General features: G+C 35.6%; 1 protein-coding gene across 1 annotated transcript in view; it reads left to right on the top strand.

Annotated features, from left to right (window-relative positions):
* Window positions 1–13119, top strand: part of TMPRSS15 (transmembrane protease, serine 15) — a 129961-nt gene that overhangs the window by 84588 nt on the left and 32254 nt on the right. Inside the window, exons 8-10 of the mRNA XM_009996512.1 lie at window positions 3814–3933; window positions 9797–9905; window positions 12645–12754. Of these exons, the coding sequence (XP_009994814.1) occupies window positions 3814–3933; window positions 9797–9905; window positions 12645–12754 (339 nt within the window). The remainder of the gene's footprint in view (window positions 1–3813; window positions 3934–9796; window positions 9906–12644; window positions 12755–13119) is intronic.

Below are 13119 nucleotides of genomic sequence, written 5' to 3'. Positions count from 1 at the left end.
AGACATGCATGTATATAACACTTTGCAAAGTACTATGAATGAAGCTTCCTTCACTGAATGTAGCTGTGTGTGAACAGTCCATCCAGCTGCACCCTTCCTGTACCTTCTGCTGGGCTCTCTCTCTCTGCCAGAGGAACTGTGTCCTTAACTTTGATACAGGATGCTCTATAATCCATTTAATGCAAAATGGCCTCTTAGTTTAAATAGTGTGTGCTAAATCAGGATGTTATAATAGAAACTCATTAGGAAGTTCTCATGCAAGTTTGTGCACTGGTACGTCTGGGAGAGCAGAAACATCTACAGAAAGTAAGCTTTTGAAGGCCTATGATCAGCAACTTCTGCCAGTGAAACTGATAGATAATGAACTATAGAGAAAGCCTTACTACATCTCTGGCTCTTCTTATTCCTTGTGGCTCTTCCTGTAAGTTAAGGGACAGAATCTATCAACTGTAGTGACATGATCTTTTTCATCTGTGGTCATCATTACTCTGCTCACATGTATGAGTTTTAGTATTGAAAGCAAGAATATTAATGCAATTTCAAAGAGGGGGGGGAAGACAGTTAAAAATTTGGGATCTGGAAATGCCAGGGTCATCCTCCATGATTGCTATTAAAAGCATCACTAAGTGGAATTTGTAGTGGAACAACCACAAATAAGCATTCAATTTTTCCAGAATGTTTTGTAGTTTACTATCACTAATACAAATCTACTTGTATTCCTAGACATTTGTTCATTTGCAAATATGTATATATACAGGTATATATGTATACTTGTGCGTAAATATACAAATACTAGGTAGGTTTGAGGCTCTTCTCCTCACACTGCAATAATTAAGTTGTTGAGCAAGGACAGGGAACTGCTTGAAAGAGTCCAGTGCAGAGCTACAAAGATGATTAAGGGAGTGGAACATCTCCCTTATGAGGAAAGGCTGAGGGAGCTGGGTCTCTTTAGCTTGGAGAAAAGGAGACTGAGTGGTGACCTCATCAATGTTTACAAATATGTAAGGGGTGAGTGTCAGGGGGATGGAGTTAGGCTTTTCTCAGTGATGACCAGTGATAGGACAAGGGGTAATGGGTGTAAATTGGAGCATAGGAGGTTCAAGGTGAATATCTGAAAACATTTTTTTACTGTAAGAGTGACAGAGCACTGGAACAGACTGCCCAGGGAGGTTGTGGAGTCTCCCTCACTGGAGACATTCAAAACCCACCTGGATGAGTTCCTGTGTGATGTACTCTAGGTGACCCTGCTCTGGCAGGGGGGGTGGAGTAGATGATCTCTCGAGGTCCCTTCCAGCCCCTAAGATTCTATGATTCTATTTATTTTTTAAAAAGTACATATACATTTTAGTTCTAATATTGAAGTTGTCTTAACTTGTCTTGTTTCAACAGATCCCATAAGTCTAATGACGAGCTCCCTAACACAAACTGCAGGTCAGAATTTTGCATACCAGGGGCAGACAAGAAAGTATTGTTGTTATTTTAATGGAGAAAACACCAAACAACCCCAAAGTAATTTGTAGTGATTGAAAAGCATGTGCCTAGAGTTAAAGAATGAGATTTTGAATACACTCGGGTCCCACTTTTTAATTATTTTATTTATTTATTTATTGTGATATTTGACCTTCAGGATCAAGCCACTTCAGCTGACATTAACATAGCATTGCCTATGCTGGGGTTTGGGGTTACAACAAATAATGTAGATATAAAAAGTAGACTAGCTGCTGCTTAGTTCTGCCCAAGCAACTGCAGAGGTGCTCCCAGAGAGCAAGAAGTAGAGTTGTGTTTGACCAAGTTCAGGACAACTCACCACAAGCAAGTCTTCAGCAGCTGCAGGTAGGTAACTACATATGGGAAGAAGCAGGGAGGCTACATGAAAAAAATCTGAGATCTCAGATTTTACACTCTCTGTGTATAGGTTTTTCTCACATCATTCAGTTCTTGCAGCTTTTTCCTACAAATACATGATATGTGGCTTTACCTTTGATTTTACTAAGGAGACTGCTTCAAACAGAAGGGACTTCTAAGACCATACATTCTACAAAAATTATGTATGTGTTGCATACATTGATGTATATATTGACACTCATATACTGACTACTCATTTGTCTTATTAATTCTTGCACCAGCTTTAAAACAACAACAACAAAACAAAACAAAAAAACCACAACAAAACCCCAAAGCCAAACAAAAAACTCTTAGCAAATTCTCACGTGACTCCTAGAAAAGCAAAGCTGCCTGGATCTTTGAAATCCTCCCCCAGCCTTAAATTTGTAAGCATTTTCAAATTGGTTCTAATGTATTTACTGCCATTTTTTAGCTGAGTATAGCACTCTAAGTTTAGAGGAATTTGCTGTTTAAAAAATGTCAAAATATTTTACTAGAAATTATTGGGGTTTTTTCCTATCCAGTAGGTGGCAATGGTGTTTAGTTTCCTAAGTTGAAAAATAAAACCAGAATTGATCATGTCGAATACAATGTTTTCTTCCACGTTGAGCTTGTGCAAAACACATTCCTAGATTATTGGTTGGATTTTTTTTCTGAGTCTCTAATGCAGTTTTGCCTGTGATCACATGTGGCCATGGTTTCATTGGTATTGTATCACCTTCAACACCCAACTAAAATATGTTGGGTTTGCTTCTCTTACCAACCAGATGCAAAACAACAGCTCTTTTGCTTTACTTTGTCTGCCTTGCTAGCACAAAAAGTGTTTTGTTTAGCATTTTGAAATGCTGCTATACATCCAAACCAATTTTGATCTTTCCCCATTATCCTGATATCAACCAATATGATATCATACAAGCATTTACTTAATCCAATTACATAAATAAGAGTTTTATGAAAAAATAAATCCGAAAAAAATGGTTAGAATCTGCAAGATCAGTTATACAAATTAATATTTTTCCTGCTTGCATAAGAAATGTTGACTTATTCCAGTAAGTGTTTACTGAAGCAAAGAAAGGGAACTGTGTGAGTAGTACTAGGTGAATAGCTTCCATATAATTTTATGATGTCTTCAATAATTTTGAAAGTAGTTTTGAAACTTATTTTGGCTGCAAGTTTTTGTTCACTTTATTAGGACCTGCATACATTCTACAGATGTCTAACACCAAAACTGGCAAAAAACTAAGAGAGCATTTTTGCAGTGGATGAGTATTTATGCTCCAGGAAAATATTAATACCGAGATTCCATGATTTAAAGGATCTGCTCATGTATTCTTTTGCACAAATTTGCTCTTAATTTGTGCCTTTAATTTGCAAATGTGAAAATAATGGAGTTTCTTATATTCCTGGTATTTAGAAATCCAGTCTTAAAACTTAAACTTAAATTTTCAGGATATGCCAGTTAAAATGAGATGCTTTATCATGATGAAGTGAATCATTGTTGTGTGCTGAATTTCAAGAAATTAAATTGTATTAAACTCAAATCAGAAATGTTCACTGTTATTTAAACCAAAGTACAGTTTTCTCATGTTATTCAAGCATGAGAAACTGGAAAACGTCATTAATTATATTTCATAAAGTAGTTTACGTTGGTAGAGGAAGGAATTGGGATTTTATGGAGATTTTCTGCCAGCCCTGCTTCAAGCTCAGTTTCAAGAAATATGTCACTTCTGAGACCTCCTCCATCCTGATCCAAGTTTATCTTTTTAGTATGTGATATTTCATTCCAGGCTTGTAAAAATGCAGTTTTGTAAAACACAATAAAATGGTTGATTTTATTTGTGCTAGAGTAATCAGAAGTAAATCAACTTTCCTTTGTAGTGAAACTGCATTACTGCTGTGCTGTTATTGCTGTTGTCCTTATTATTTCAGCTGAGTGTTTGCCACCTGCTAAACTTTGTGATGATGGTGTAACCTGCATTAGAAAAGATTTATTTTGTGATGGAGTCTTGGACTGTCCAGATGGCTCAGATGAATCTGAAAAAAGATGTGGTAAGAATATAAATTCCTGTAAATCAGTCTTTTTAAACATACTTAAACCTGTCAGTAGTTTTAAAATAAACAATAAACTGCATGGTGAAGTCCAAATCAATTTTAGTAAAACCAGTAGCATGGTCATTGTAATGTTTATCTTATAAATGGAAACAGTTTTATTTAAAATTGTCATTAATTAAGAATTGCTTAATAAATAATGAAGAAATATTACAATCAGGCTATATCAGTATAAAATAACAATTTTGTTTGCTAAGAAAATAGTAGTAGTATAAATAAATATAATGTCAATTATGTAATAATATGTTTCATATGAAGTTGTGTACCAGCAATAGCAAATACTGTTCTCTCAAAATAAATGAAAATTATGACCCTATGCAGATATAAAGTCACGTTATTTAGTGTCAGATACCATATAATGGCATATTTGGAGTCAGAAGAGAGGTTTCTCTTTTGATTCTGACATTAGGAATGTCATCACAGAAAACACTGCAAACAGCTCTTCCCAGCTTACTATGTAAACTCAGGTACATTGATATTGTACATGGCAGGATGGAGCCCAGGCAGGAACTCTGACTCTGCTGACCGCCCTCCTGCATCTCTCTGAGTGCTGGGTACTGGGCATCTGTAGGACTCTAACCCAAATGTCTGAGTTGTGGGCGCTACAGTGAGAGGTGCAAGATGATGATGTGAAAATCTGGGCAGCCAGCTCTTGAGCAGGGGGTTGGACCAGTTTACCTCCATTGGTCCCTTCCCATCTCAACCCTTCTGTGATTCATCAAAAAACCCAAAACCCAGTTGTTTTTTAACAGAAAAATGTTGTATCCTTCAGTGCCAGTGAGTTTGTTTGTCTTTATTTTATGGCCTAGTTTCACTGAGCACTTTTTTGTGCAAAGCAGCCACTGCTCCATGGAGTAGTGAGCACCATGAAATTGTTCTAAGGAGTCTGACTCTATTGATGATTACCAAAAGGTGTGTATGCAGCTTTTGGTAGGGAAGTATTCGTGTTAGTGCTGCCTGCTCAGTCTCTTGCTCTTCACAGGCTCTGCTCTCAGTTAGAAATCTGTGAAGTTTTCTTGCAAAAAGATCTTTCCAAATGTTTTAGGAGAAGCTGGAACAGTAAACTCTGAGTGGTTGGTTGGTTTGTTTTTTTAAAATACAGAATTTGGTGCTAGAAGTATAGAGAACTTATTTCCCTTCTGCTGTGAGAACAGCTCTCTGAGCTTCCCTGAGAGCAATGATGGGGGAAGTCTGGTCTGAGCTTTCAGAAACATGTAAAATGCTGAGTTCTGGTTTAAAAACTAACAAGCAAGTAACAAGCAAGTTTGGTTTGTTTTGGTTTTCTTTGGTTTTCTGAAATCTGCAAGCCTTATTCTGAAGGCTGGTGACATGCTGACCCCTTCTGCCACAGGTGGAATTTTCTTCAGAAAATAAAGTTGAATTGCAAACCTGCCCATTACTTGCATTTTTCTGAGTTCAGCCAACTCTGAAAGGAGACTTAGCTGAACTTCTGAGGAAAAATATCAATCAAAATACTTCAGTATGCTATCCATTGAAACACATGTAAATGTTGCTTCCAGCTATATCATAACAATGATGGGGTCTGAGCAGGCCCCTCTACAATTGAGGAAATCAGAAAGTCCTGAAGCAGCTTTAACTAGACTAAATAAGTGTGCAGATACTTACTGCTATAGTACTACTCAAAAAGTAGTATTATACATCTGATTAAAGTGAATGTTTTTTAATTACTATGAATTACTAGGTGCGAGTTTAGAATTTTGCTCACATTTTATTAAAGATACTACCATCAGACCTTTATATAGGAGAGAATGCAATTGATATTCATACACTGGTAGATACAGACAAAAATAAGCTCACCTACTTGCAGTCAAAGCTATGTAGACATAACTCAGCTGTGCCATGGAAGATACACGGTGGTTTCAAATATGAATTGTGCCTTAACAGAGTTTCTCAGCTGAGTCTTAGCCTCTTACACACATGGCTTTTAGACCTAATTTGCATCTCTCCCTGAATCTCTAACAAATATAAGTTGTGAATGCCCTGTTTCTTTGTAAATAAGGATGATTTCTCAAACAGTGTTTTCATGAAACTATGTGCAAAACTGAGCTGAAAATTTCAGGAATGTGCATGCAAGTAAAAATAGACAGAATGTCATAATAAAACTAGTTAGATACAGTACACTTCAGGAAGCTGGATGGTTTGCCCCAGTTTCTCTTCATGGATGCCTAGTAGTTCCAAGCAATTCATTCAGTTACCATTAGTTTAGCTGTTTCGGCTCAGAAACTGACAAAAATATAATTCTGGCTGGAGGACAAATTGTTGCTCTATGACTCTCATGTTATATTTTCAGTCCTAAAATTTTCCATAGAGATTTCTTGAATTTATGTATTTTGGTTTCTTAGCAGACTTTGCAAAAACAATAGAATGAATGACAATAAGTCATATGCACATCCTTAGAGTAACTTAATACAGAAACTAACATTGTCTAGATTTTCAGAAGCAGCAGATTTTCACAATGAGGTTTACAGCCAATTCATAATTTGTGCTACAAGTGTTCTTGCTCTCAGTGATTGCTACCCCTAAAACCACTTTGTTTTTTTCATCTTGATTGTTATTTCCACTATTACTTGAAATTTTAGAATACTTCAGTGGTTTTAGAATATGTTAGTGGTTTTAAAATATAAGATACAAGGATGAATTTTAATATTCCTCTTATGCATTACACAGAATTCAGCAAAATCTCAGATTATCAGCAGAGATTCAGGAAATGGAACACATTCATTTTTTGTTTTATTAATTAAAATTATCTTGAAAGGCTTCTTTCTGCAATGCAGTACAGTAACAAAAGGCATTGTAAACTTGCAGTTAGCAATTTCAATGAAAGGGTCTCTAGAGAAAGGTGGAAGTCTGAACAGCAACAATGGGCAATGCTGAAAAGCAGCCATGTCGCACATAAGTGTAAGGAGAGTGAGAGTGGAGGCTGAGTCTAGGAGGTGTTTCTCTCTGCAGGTTCTATGCAGTCATATGTCTAGGCTAACATTTTGTGATTACCTACCTCACAGCATCACTGCAGTACTAAGAGAGATTAATCATATGTAAACCAGAACATAATGTACTGTTCTTGGTACAGAGAGGTCCTGTCAAGTGAAATGTACAGGCTTGATCTGACCGGTTTGGTGAGCTTCTTCCTGCAATTCAAGAACACAGGTTTAAGTCCTCCTAATGTGCCCTGTATTCAACAAATAGAAACGGACAACAAATTAGATGCATGTTTGGCAAGCAGTGATAGTGGTTCCTACAAAAGATGCCTCCTGTGTACTTAGAACAACAAAAGCTTCTCTGATAGCTCCAGAAGGCAGATATGTGACAACTTCTGTGACCCTGCCTGGCTTTAGCCACCTGCCTCCTACCTGCAACAAGGAATCACTGAGCAGCCTAGGCAATTTTCCCTGAATCTTTCTGTCCTGTTTCAAGTTACTCACTGTCTCTTAAGAGATAAAGGGTCAAAAAACAACCAACCAACCAAAAAAAAAAAAAAACAAAACACAAAGAAAAATACCAAACTAAATTAATTGTTGTCAGGAGCAAAATTTGTCATTACTTTTATTAGAACAGTGTGTTATATCTCTTTTATCACTGCCAGTGTTATTAACTCCTTTTAGATCAGGATGTGTCTTGCTAACCACTTGTTAAAAACCATTTTTTTTCACACTTCATTAATAACAAGCTGGGCACTTTCCTTCCTCCCAAAACCGACTTTATTCTTCTCAATGGGAAATGATTGTAAACATTAGCCCATTGGTAAGGATGGGAAACACATGAATTAAAATGGACCAAAAAAGTACTTCTGTACAAATACCCATCTCTAAAGCTGTAGCCCAGTTAGCTAGAAAGCTCATCTAGAATAGTAACCCTCTCTTTCACACACCTCTTTACTCAGACTAAAATAATGTGTTCTGTTTTCTTCTCAAAGGCCATGAAAATTGCAAAAGGGAGTATGTTTCCATTCCAGCTCATGCATTAGATAAATCACCATTAGTGAAGTCAATTCTGCAGTCTCTGCTAACAGTGCAACTGAAACTTGCTGAAACAAAGCTTAATTTTTTTGTTGTATTTGGTACGGTAGTAGTCGGAAATAATTTCACACTTCTAAAATAAATAAACAAAGAGTGCTAATTTATCATGTAATACATCAGTTCCCACAGAAGGACTGTACTTAATAAAATTTCCATTTGCTTTTCAATATAATTGATTATTCATAATTTGAATACTCATTTTAGTATGATTTCATTTCCAATGTTAAGGAAAAGCTCCACCTAATTTCTGATTATCTGCCTCAAATTGATGAACTTGTCCTTACCTCTCCAGACAATCATGTGTGGTACTGATTTGAAAGCTCTACAATACTTTCTGAAAAACTGAAGAAAAACCTAACATAATGTTCAAGACATACAGCAAAAGCTTCAACAGTGCTTCAGTGTCTGCTGAAATAAAATAATGCTGCATGAATTAGCATTTTCAATCATGCTGAGGATTAAAAATATTTTTCTTTTAAATAGCTGATTTTAAAACCAAAGAACATGCATAGGATGGAATAGCAGCACCAAGAGAAAAAAAATAGTAAAAGCTTTTTGAAAAAATGTGTGATGATGGATGACATTTACCTGAGGGGGATGGATTACATAGCTGGCAAAGAAGTTTTGATATCTACTTATATCTTTGAGTACTTAGTAACATATAAGGCAAGTAACTAGGAAGCTCATAAAAGCAGATATAGCAATAAGTAACTGTATCTCTTCTTGCTTTTATTCACAGGATATAAAATTGTTTCTGGTAGTGCAAACAGTTTCCTGATTTAAAGTAGCTGTGGATTAAAAATTTAAGGCAAGATCCTGTTTCCTCACAAATGTACAAAATTAAATTAAATCAAAGACAGTTAGATTAGTTGAATCCAATCACTGGATATTAATTGTTTGGATTACTTGGGTTGTCTCAAATTTAAAGGTGGCTTAAATGTATTGCTTTTCTTCTCATATAGTAATTTGACATCAGTATTTTCAACAATGACCTGGATGAGGGAACGGAGTGTGCCCTCAGCAAGTTTGCTGATGACACTAAACTGGGAGGAGTGGCTGACACACCAGAAGGCTGTGCTGCCATTCAGCAATACCTAGACAGGCTGGAGAGTTGGATGGGGAGAAACTTGATGGAAGTTCAACAAGGGCAAGTGTAGAGTCCTGCATCTGGGGAAGAACAACCCCATGTACCAGTACAGGTTGGGGGCTGACCTGCTGGAGAGCAGTGTAGGAGAAGGGGACCTGGGGGTCCTGGTGGACAGGAGGATGCCCATGAGCCAGCAATGTGCCCTTGTAACCAAGAAGGCCAATGGCACCCTGAGGTGCATTAGAAAGTGTGTGGTTAGTAGGTCAAGGGAGGTTCTGCTCTCCCTCTATTCTGCATTGGTGAGGCTGCATCTGGAACATTGTGTCCAGTTCTGGGCCCCTCAGTTCAAGGACAGGGAACTCCTTGAGAAAGTCCAGCACAGAGGGACGCGTTCCTGTGTGATGTACTCTGGGTGACGCTGCTCTGGCAGAGGGGTTGGACTAGATGATCTTTTGAGGTCCCTTCCAGCCCCTAAAATTCTGGGGTTCTATGATCAAATAGTCCTAGGAATTAAAAACAGGAGAAAGTTGTTAGTGTGTTACTTTGTCTTTCCACTGTTACTTATGAAGCATTTCCAAGGTAATCCATGTAAATCAATAGCTAAGGTTGCCCTCATTTTGGCTCTGATTCTGTTTTTCAAATAGTGTTTTGACAAATGTTCTTCATTATATCTTTACAGCTGCAGTTTGTGATGGAAAATTTATGTTGACTGATTCCTCTGGGTTCTTTCACTCTATGAATTATCCAAAGCCATATAATGCAAATATTGTTTGCCAATGGATTATACTGTAAGCCATTTTCCAATAATTTTTTACCTAACACTTTTTTTCTTTTATTATGAAGTGATTTGGTTTCCTGCACAAGAACCTTATGCCATTTGTTTGCATTTCCAAATAACCTAACAGAAAAAATTTGTAATACCATTATATCCTTTGTGTTTATGTAACTTTTACATTAAAACTTTCATACCTAAAACCAGAACAATGTCAATAATTTTACCACTTACAAAAATTCTTAGGTATGATTTTGAGAAATCTTGTGTATTATATACATGCATGGGAACATATTTGTAAGATAAAACAAAAACAACAAAAAAACAACAAAAAAACCCCACAAAATAATTGCAAGATATTTGTTTCAAAATTGTACAGTAAGTATTAATCTTTAAGCAATATTTTTATGGGATAGCACTGTTACTAGCAGATAGAATTTTCAATAATACCTTTGTCATTTGCAGGTATACATTCCACCTGGGCAATAACAGCATCTGTGCTCCTAACTCATTTAGGAATACAATTTAAAATTTTACGAGTATCATTTGACATAATAACACCAAATGCCTTTAAGGACTAAGCAAAAGAAGTAGAATTTTTTAATCAAGGTGTATACCTGGAGAGAGGAACAATTATCTTACTTAAACATGCTAAGTCCACTTCATAGGCCAGGGAGATAAAAAGATAACAATAGTGTCTGATAAATCTCATCCTAAAGTACACAACAAAGCTAATTTATCGAAAGTTGGAAGCTCCTAAAGTCCCTATAATGACTGCTAACTCACAAGTTACTGCTTTGAAAGATAGTAATTTTTACCATGGCTTCATAATAATGGCAATTCTTTGATTCTGATAAGTATTGATTTCATAGAAGCCTTTTAAACTGGATAAGATTTGGACTTCTAATTCCCAGAATTCCTTTGAAAGTACTAACCTTTGAGTTTATTCAGGACTTTTTTCTTCACCTTGACACTTCAGAAAAAAGAAAGTCATAGTGTTCCTTCTCGTTAGTATCTTTGTTCCTTCTCAGCTTCAGCAATACTATTCACCAATACTTGCTGGCTACACCTGGTTTTAAAATTCAGGGCTTGTCACAGGATAAGCATAAGATTGTATCCTTCAGAATATATGCCTGACTTGTTTCTCAGTTCACAGTGTTGCAGAATTTGACCACAATAAATAATCATGTCTCAGTTGTACTGTTTCTTTCTAAACTGTTAATTTTGTTTCAAATGCTGCAATAGATGCAAGAAGCGTTTTTATTAGGTAGATATCTATACAAGGTATGTAGCAAGCAAAAGCTTATTTTGGAAATAAATGTAGGTAATTGCAAGTAATACAGTACAATTGTTGCAGATCAGTATAATTACAGGAGAAAAAAAAAAAAAAGCCCACAACAACCGTCTGGTTTTATTATCTGGGTATCTGATTTAAAAAAATCTGGTAACACTGCCAGCAAAGGCCTGAAAAATTCAATGTGGCACCCAAATTTTGAACAGAAGCACTTCTATGAGGGAGCCTTCTGTGATTTCCAGTAACCAATGAGAGACATTTTGTCCTGGTATTTTTGTTATCCATATAAAAATGTGTTTAAAGTCACCCTATAACATATCCAAGATCTTCCCCTTCTGCTTTTCTTTGTCAGATAAGGTTTTCTCATTATATTTAGGAAAAAATTTCCATTTCCAAACAATTTAACTCCTCCCCAAATGATTTAACTTCTCCCCTTCTAAAAGCAAAACCAGTATTCTCAACATTTCCTTGAAAGATTAGCTTTCTGAAAGATTAGTTTTCTGACAGATTGCCTTTCAACTATATATTTAACTCTTTTCAAACCAAGGATGTTTTTCCTACAGAGAAATACAAAACAACAAAACCAAAAAAGTAAATACAAATATTCAAATATTTGCTTCACGTTTATCTACTAATCGGTGCACATAAGCACCAGCAGATTGCTGTTGAAAAGAAATAATTGAGCAATAGTGTTATAGGAAGCTAAGCTGACCATAATGGTAGAGTTTTAGAATTTGCATTGCCATGTATATTTAGTGGAAAGGTAATAGGAAAACTACTGAAATATAGATTACTGAAAGAAGGTCAGTGCAACAAAAGAAAACTCAGTGTTTTTTTACACTTCAGTTAAAGTGAATAACTTTTGTTATTAAACTTACTTGGTGATGGTTAGGTTTGATAACGTGTTTCCAAGAAGTGGGTTTGAGATCCTCAAATCTTCCTGCAAGTCCTGTTTTTGTCATAAGAGACATTACTTTGGACTTTCAGGAGACAGATTTTATCTTCTTATTCATGCTACCACTCCTCTGAGTTTAGGAAGTCTATCTGAGAAGTGCAATTATATATATAAGTAATATGTATTTTAAAGTAATTGTAAATTAATGAGATGCAGGGGAAAAAAAAAAAACAACAACAACTGAACAAACCCAACAACAACACATTAAAAACTATTCAGCTGAACATCAGATTTCAGAACTTAGAAGATTTAGTTCCTAAAATATACCTAACTCCAGTGAGTGAAGGACTACTTGTACTGTTACAAAAGGTTTATGCCCTATTCCTTCGATAATTTTACAAACGAAAATTAACCAAATAGATAATCTCCATTAATAATCTTGATAAATCTAATTTCTCTTTGTTTTTGAGCTTAACATAATTCAAGTACACAATTAATTTCTTTTAGTAAAAAAATTACTACCAGAACATGACTTACAATTTTAAAATTTATTTTTGTTATTTTAGAGTGCCTCAAGGCTTATCCATTAAAGTGAACTTCACTTCTTTTGATACACAACAATATGCAGACAATTTAAATATTTTTGAAGGTCTAGGACAAAAAAAGGTTTTAAGAGGTAAGTTTATTTTGCAGCTACTATCACTTTTCCATTAATAAAATTTAAGTGGCAATGTAAGCTCTTTGAAGTGAAAAAAAAATTGTATGTGTATGTTTAAGTGGAATAATGCATATGTAGGTTTTTTTCCTGTGATCTTCTTATACTCATTTACTCTTATGAAGTGGCTAGATAAATTCTTCCATAATATATTAAGAAATCTCTCTTTTTTATACATATTTGAACTTATTTAAACAATAATTTGGCATTGTTTAAAAAATACAGTTTTACAAGTAGGTAAATAACTACTCCTCAGAAAAGAGAAGTCTCTATAGTGCAAAATTGGGCAAGGACTTCAGAAGAGAAAGAGTTGGGGCAAAAGCTTT

The sequence above is a fragment of the Chaetura pelagica genome, unplaced genomic scaffold, assembly GCF_000747805.2.
Source record: "Chaetura pelagica isolate M959 unplaced genomic scaffold, ChaPel_1.0 scaffold82, whole genome shotgun sequence".
Classification (NCBI taxonomy): domain Eukaryota; kingdom Metazoa; phylum Chordata; class Aves; order Apodiformes; family Apodidae; genus Chaetura; species Chaetura pelagica.
Note: the sequence above shows the minus strand (reverse complement) of the source record. Positions and strands in the feature narration are given on the sequence as shown.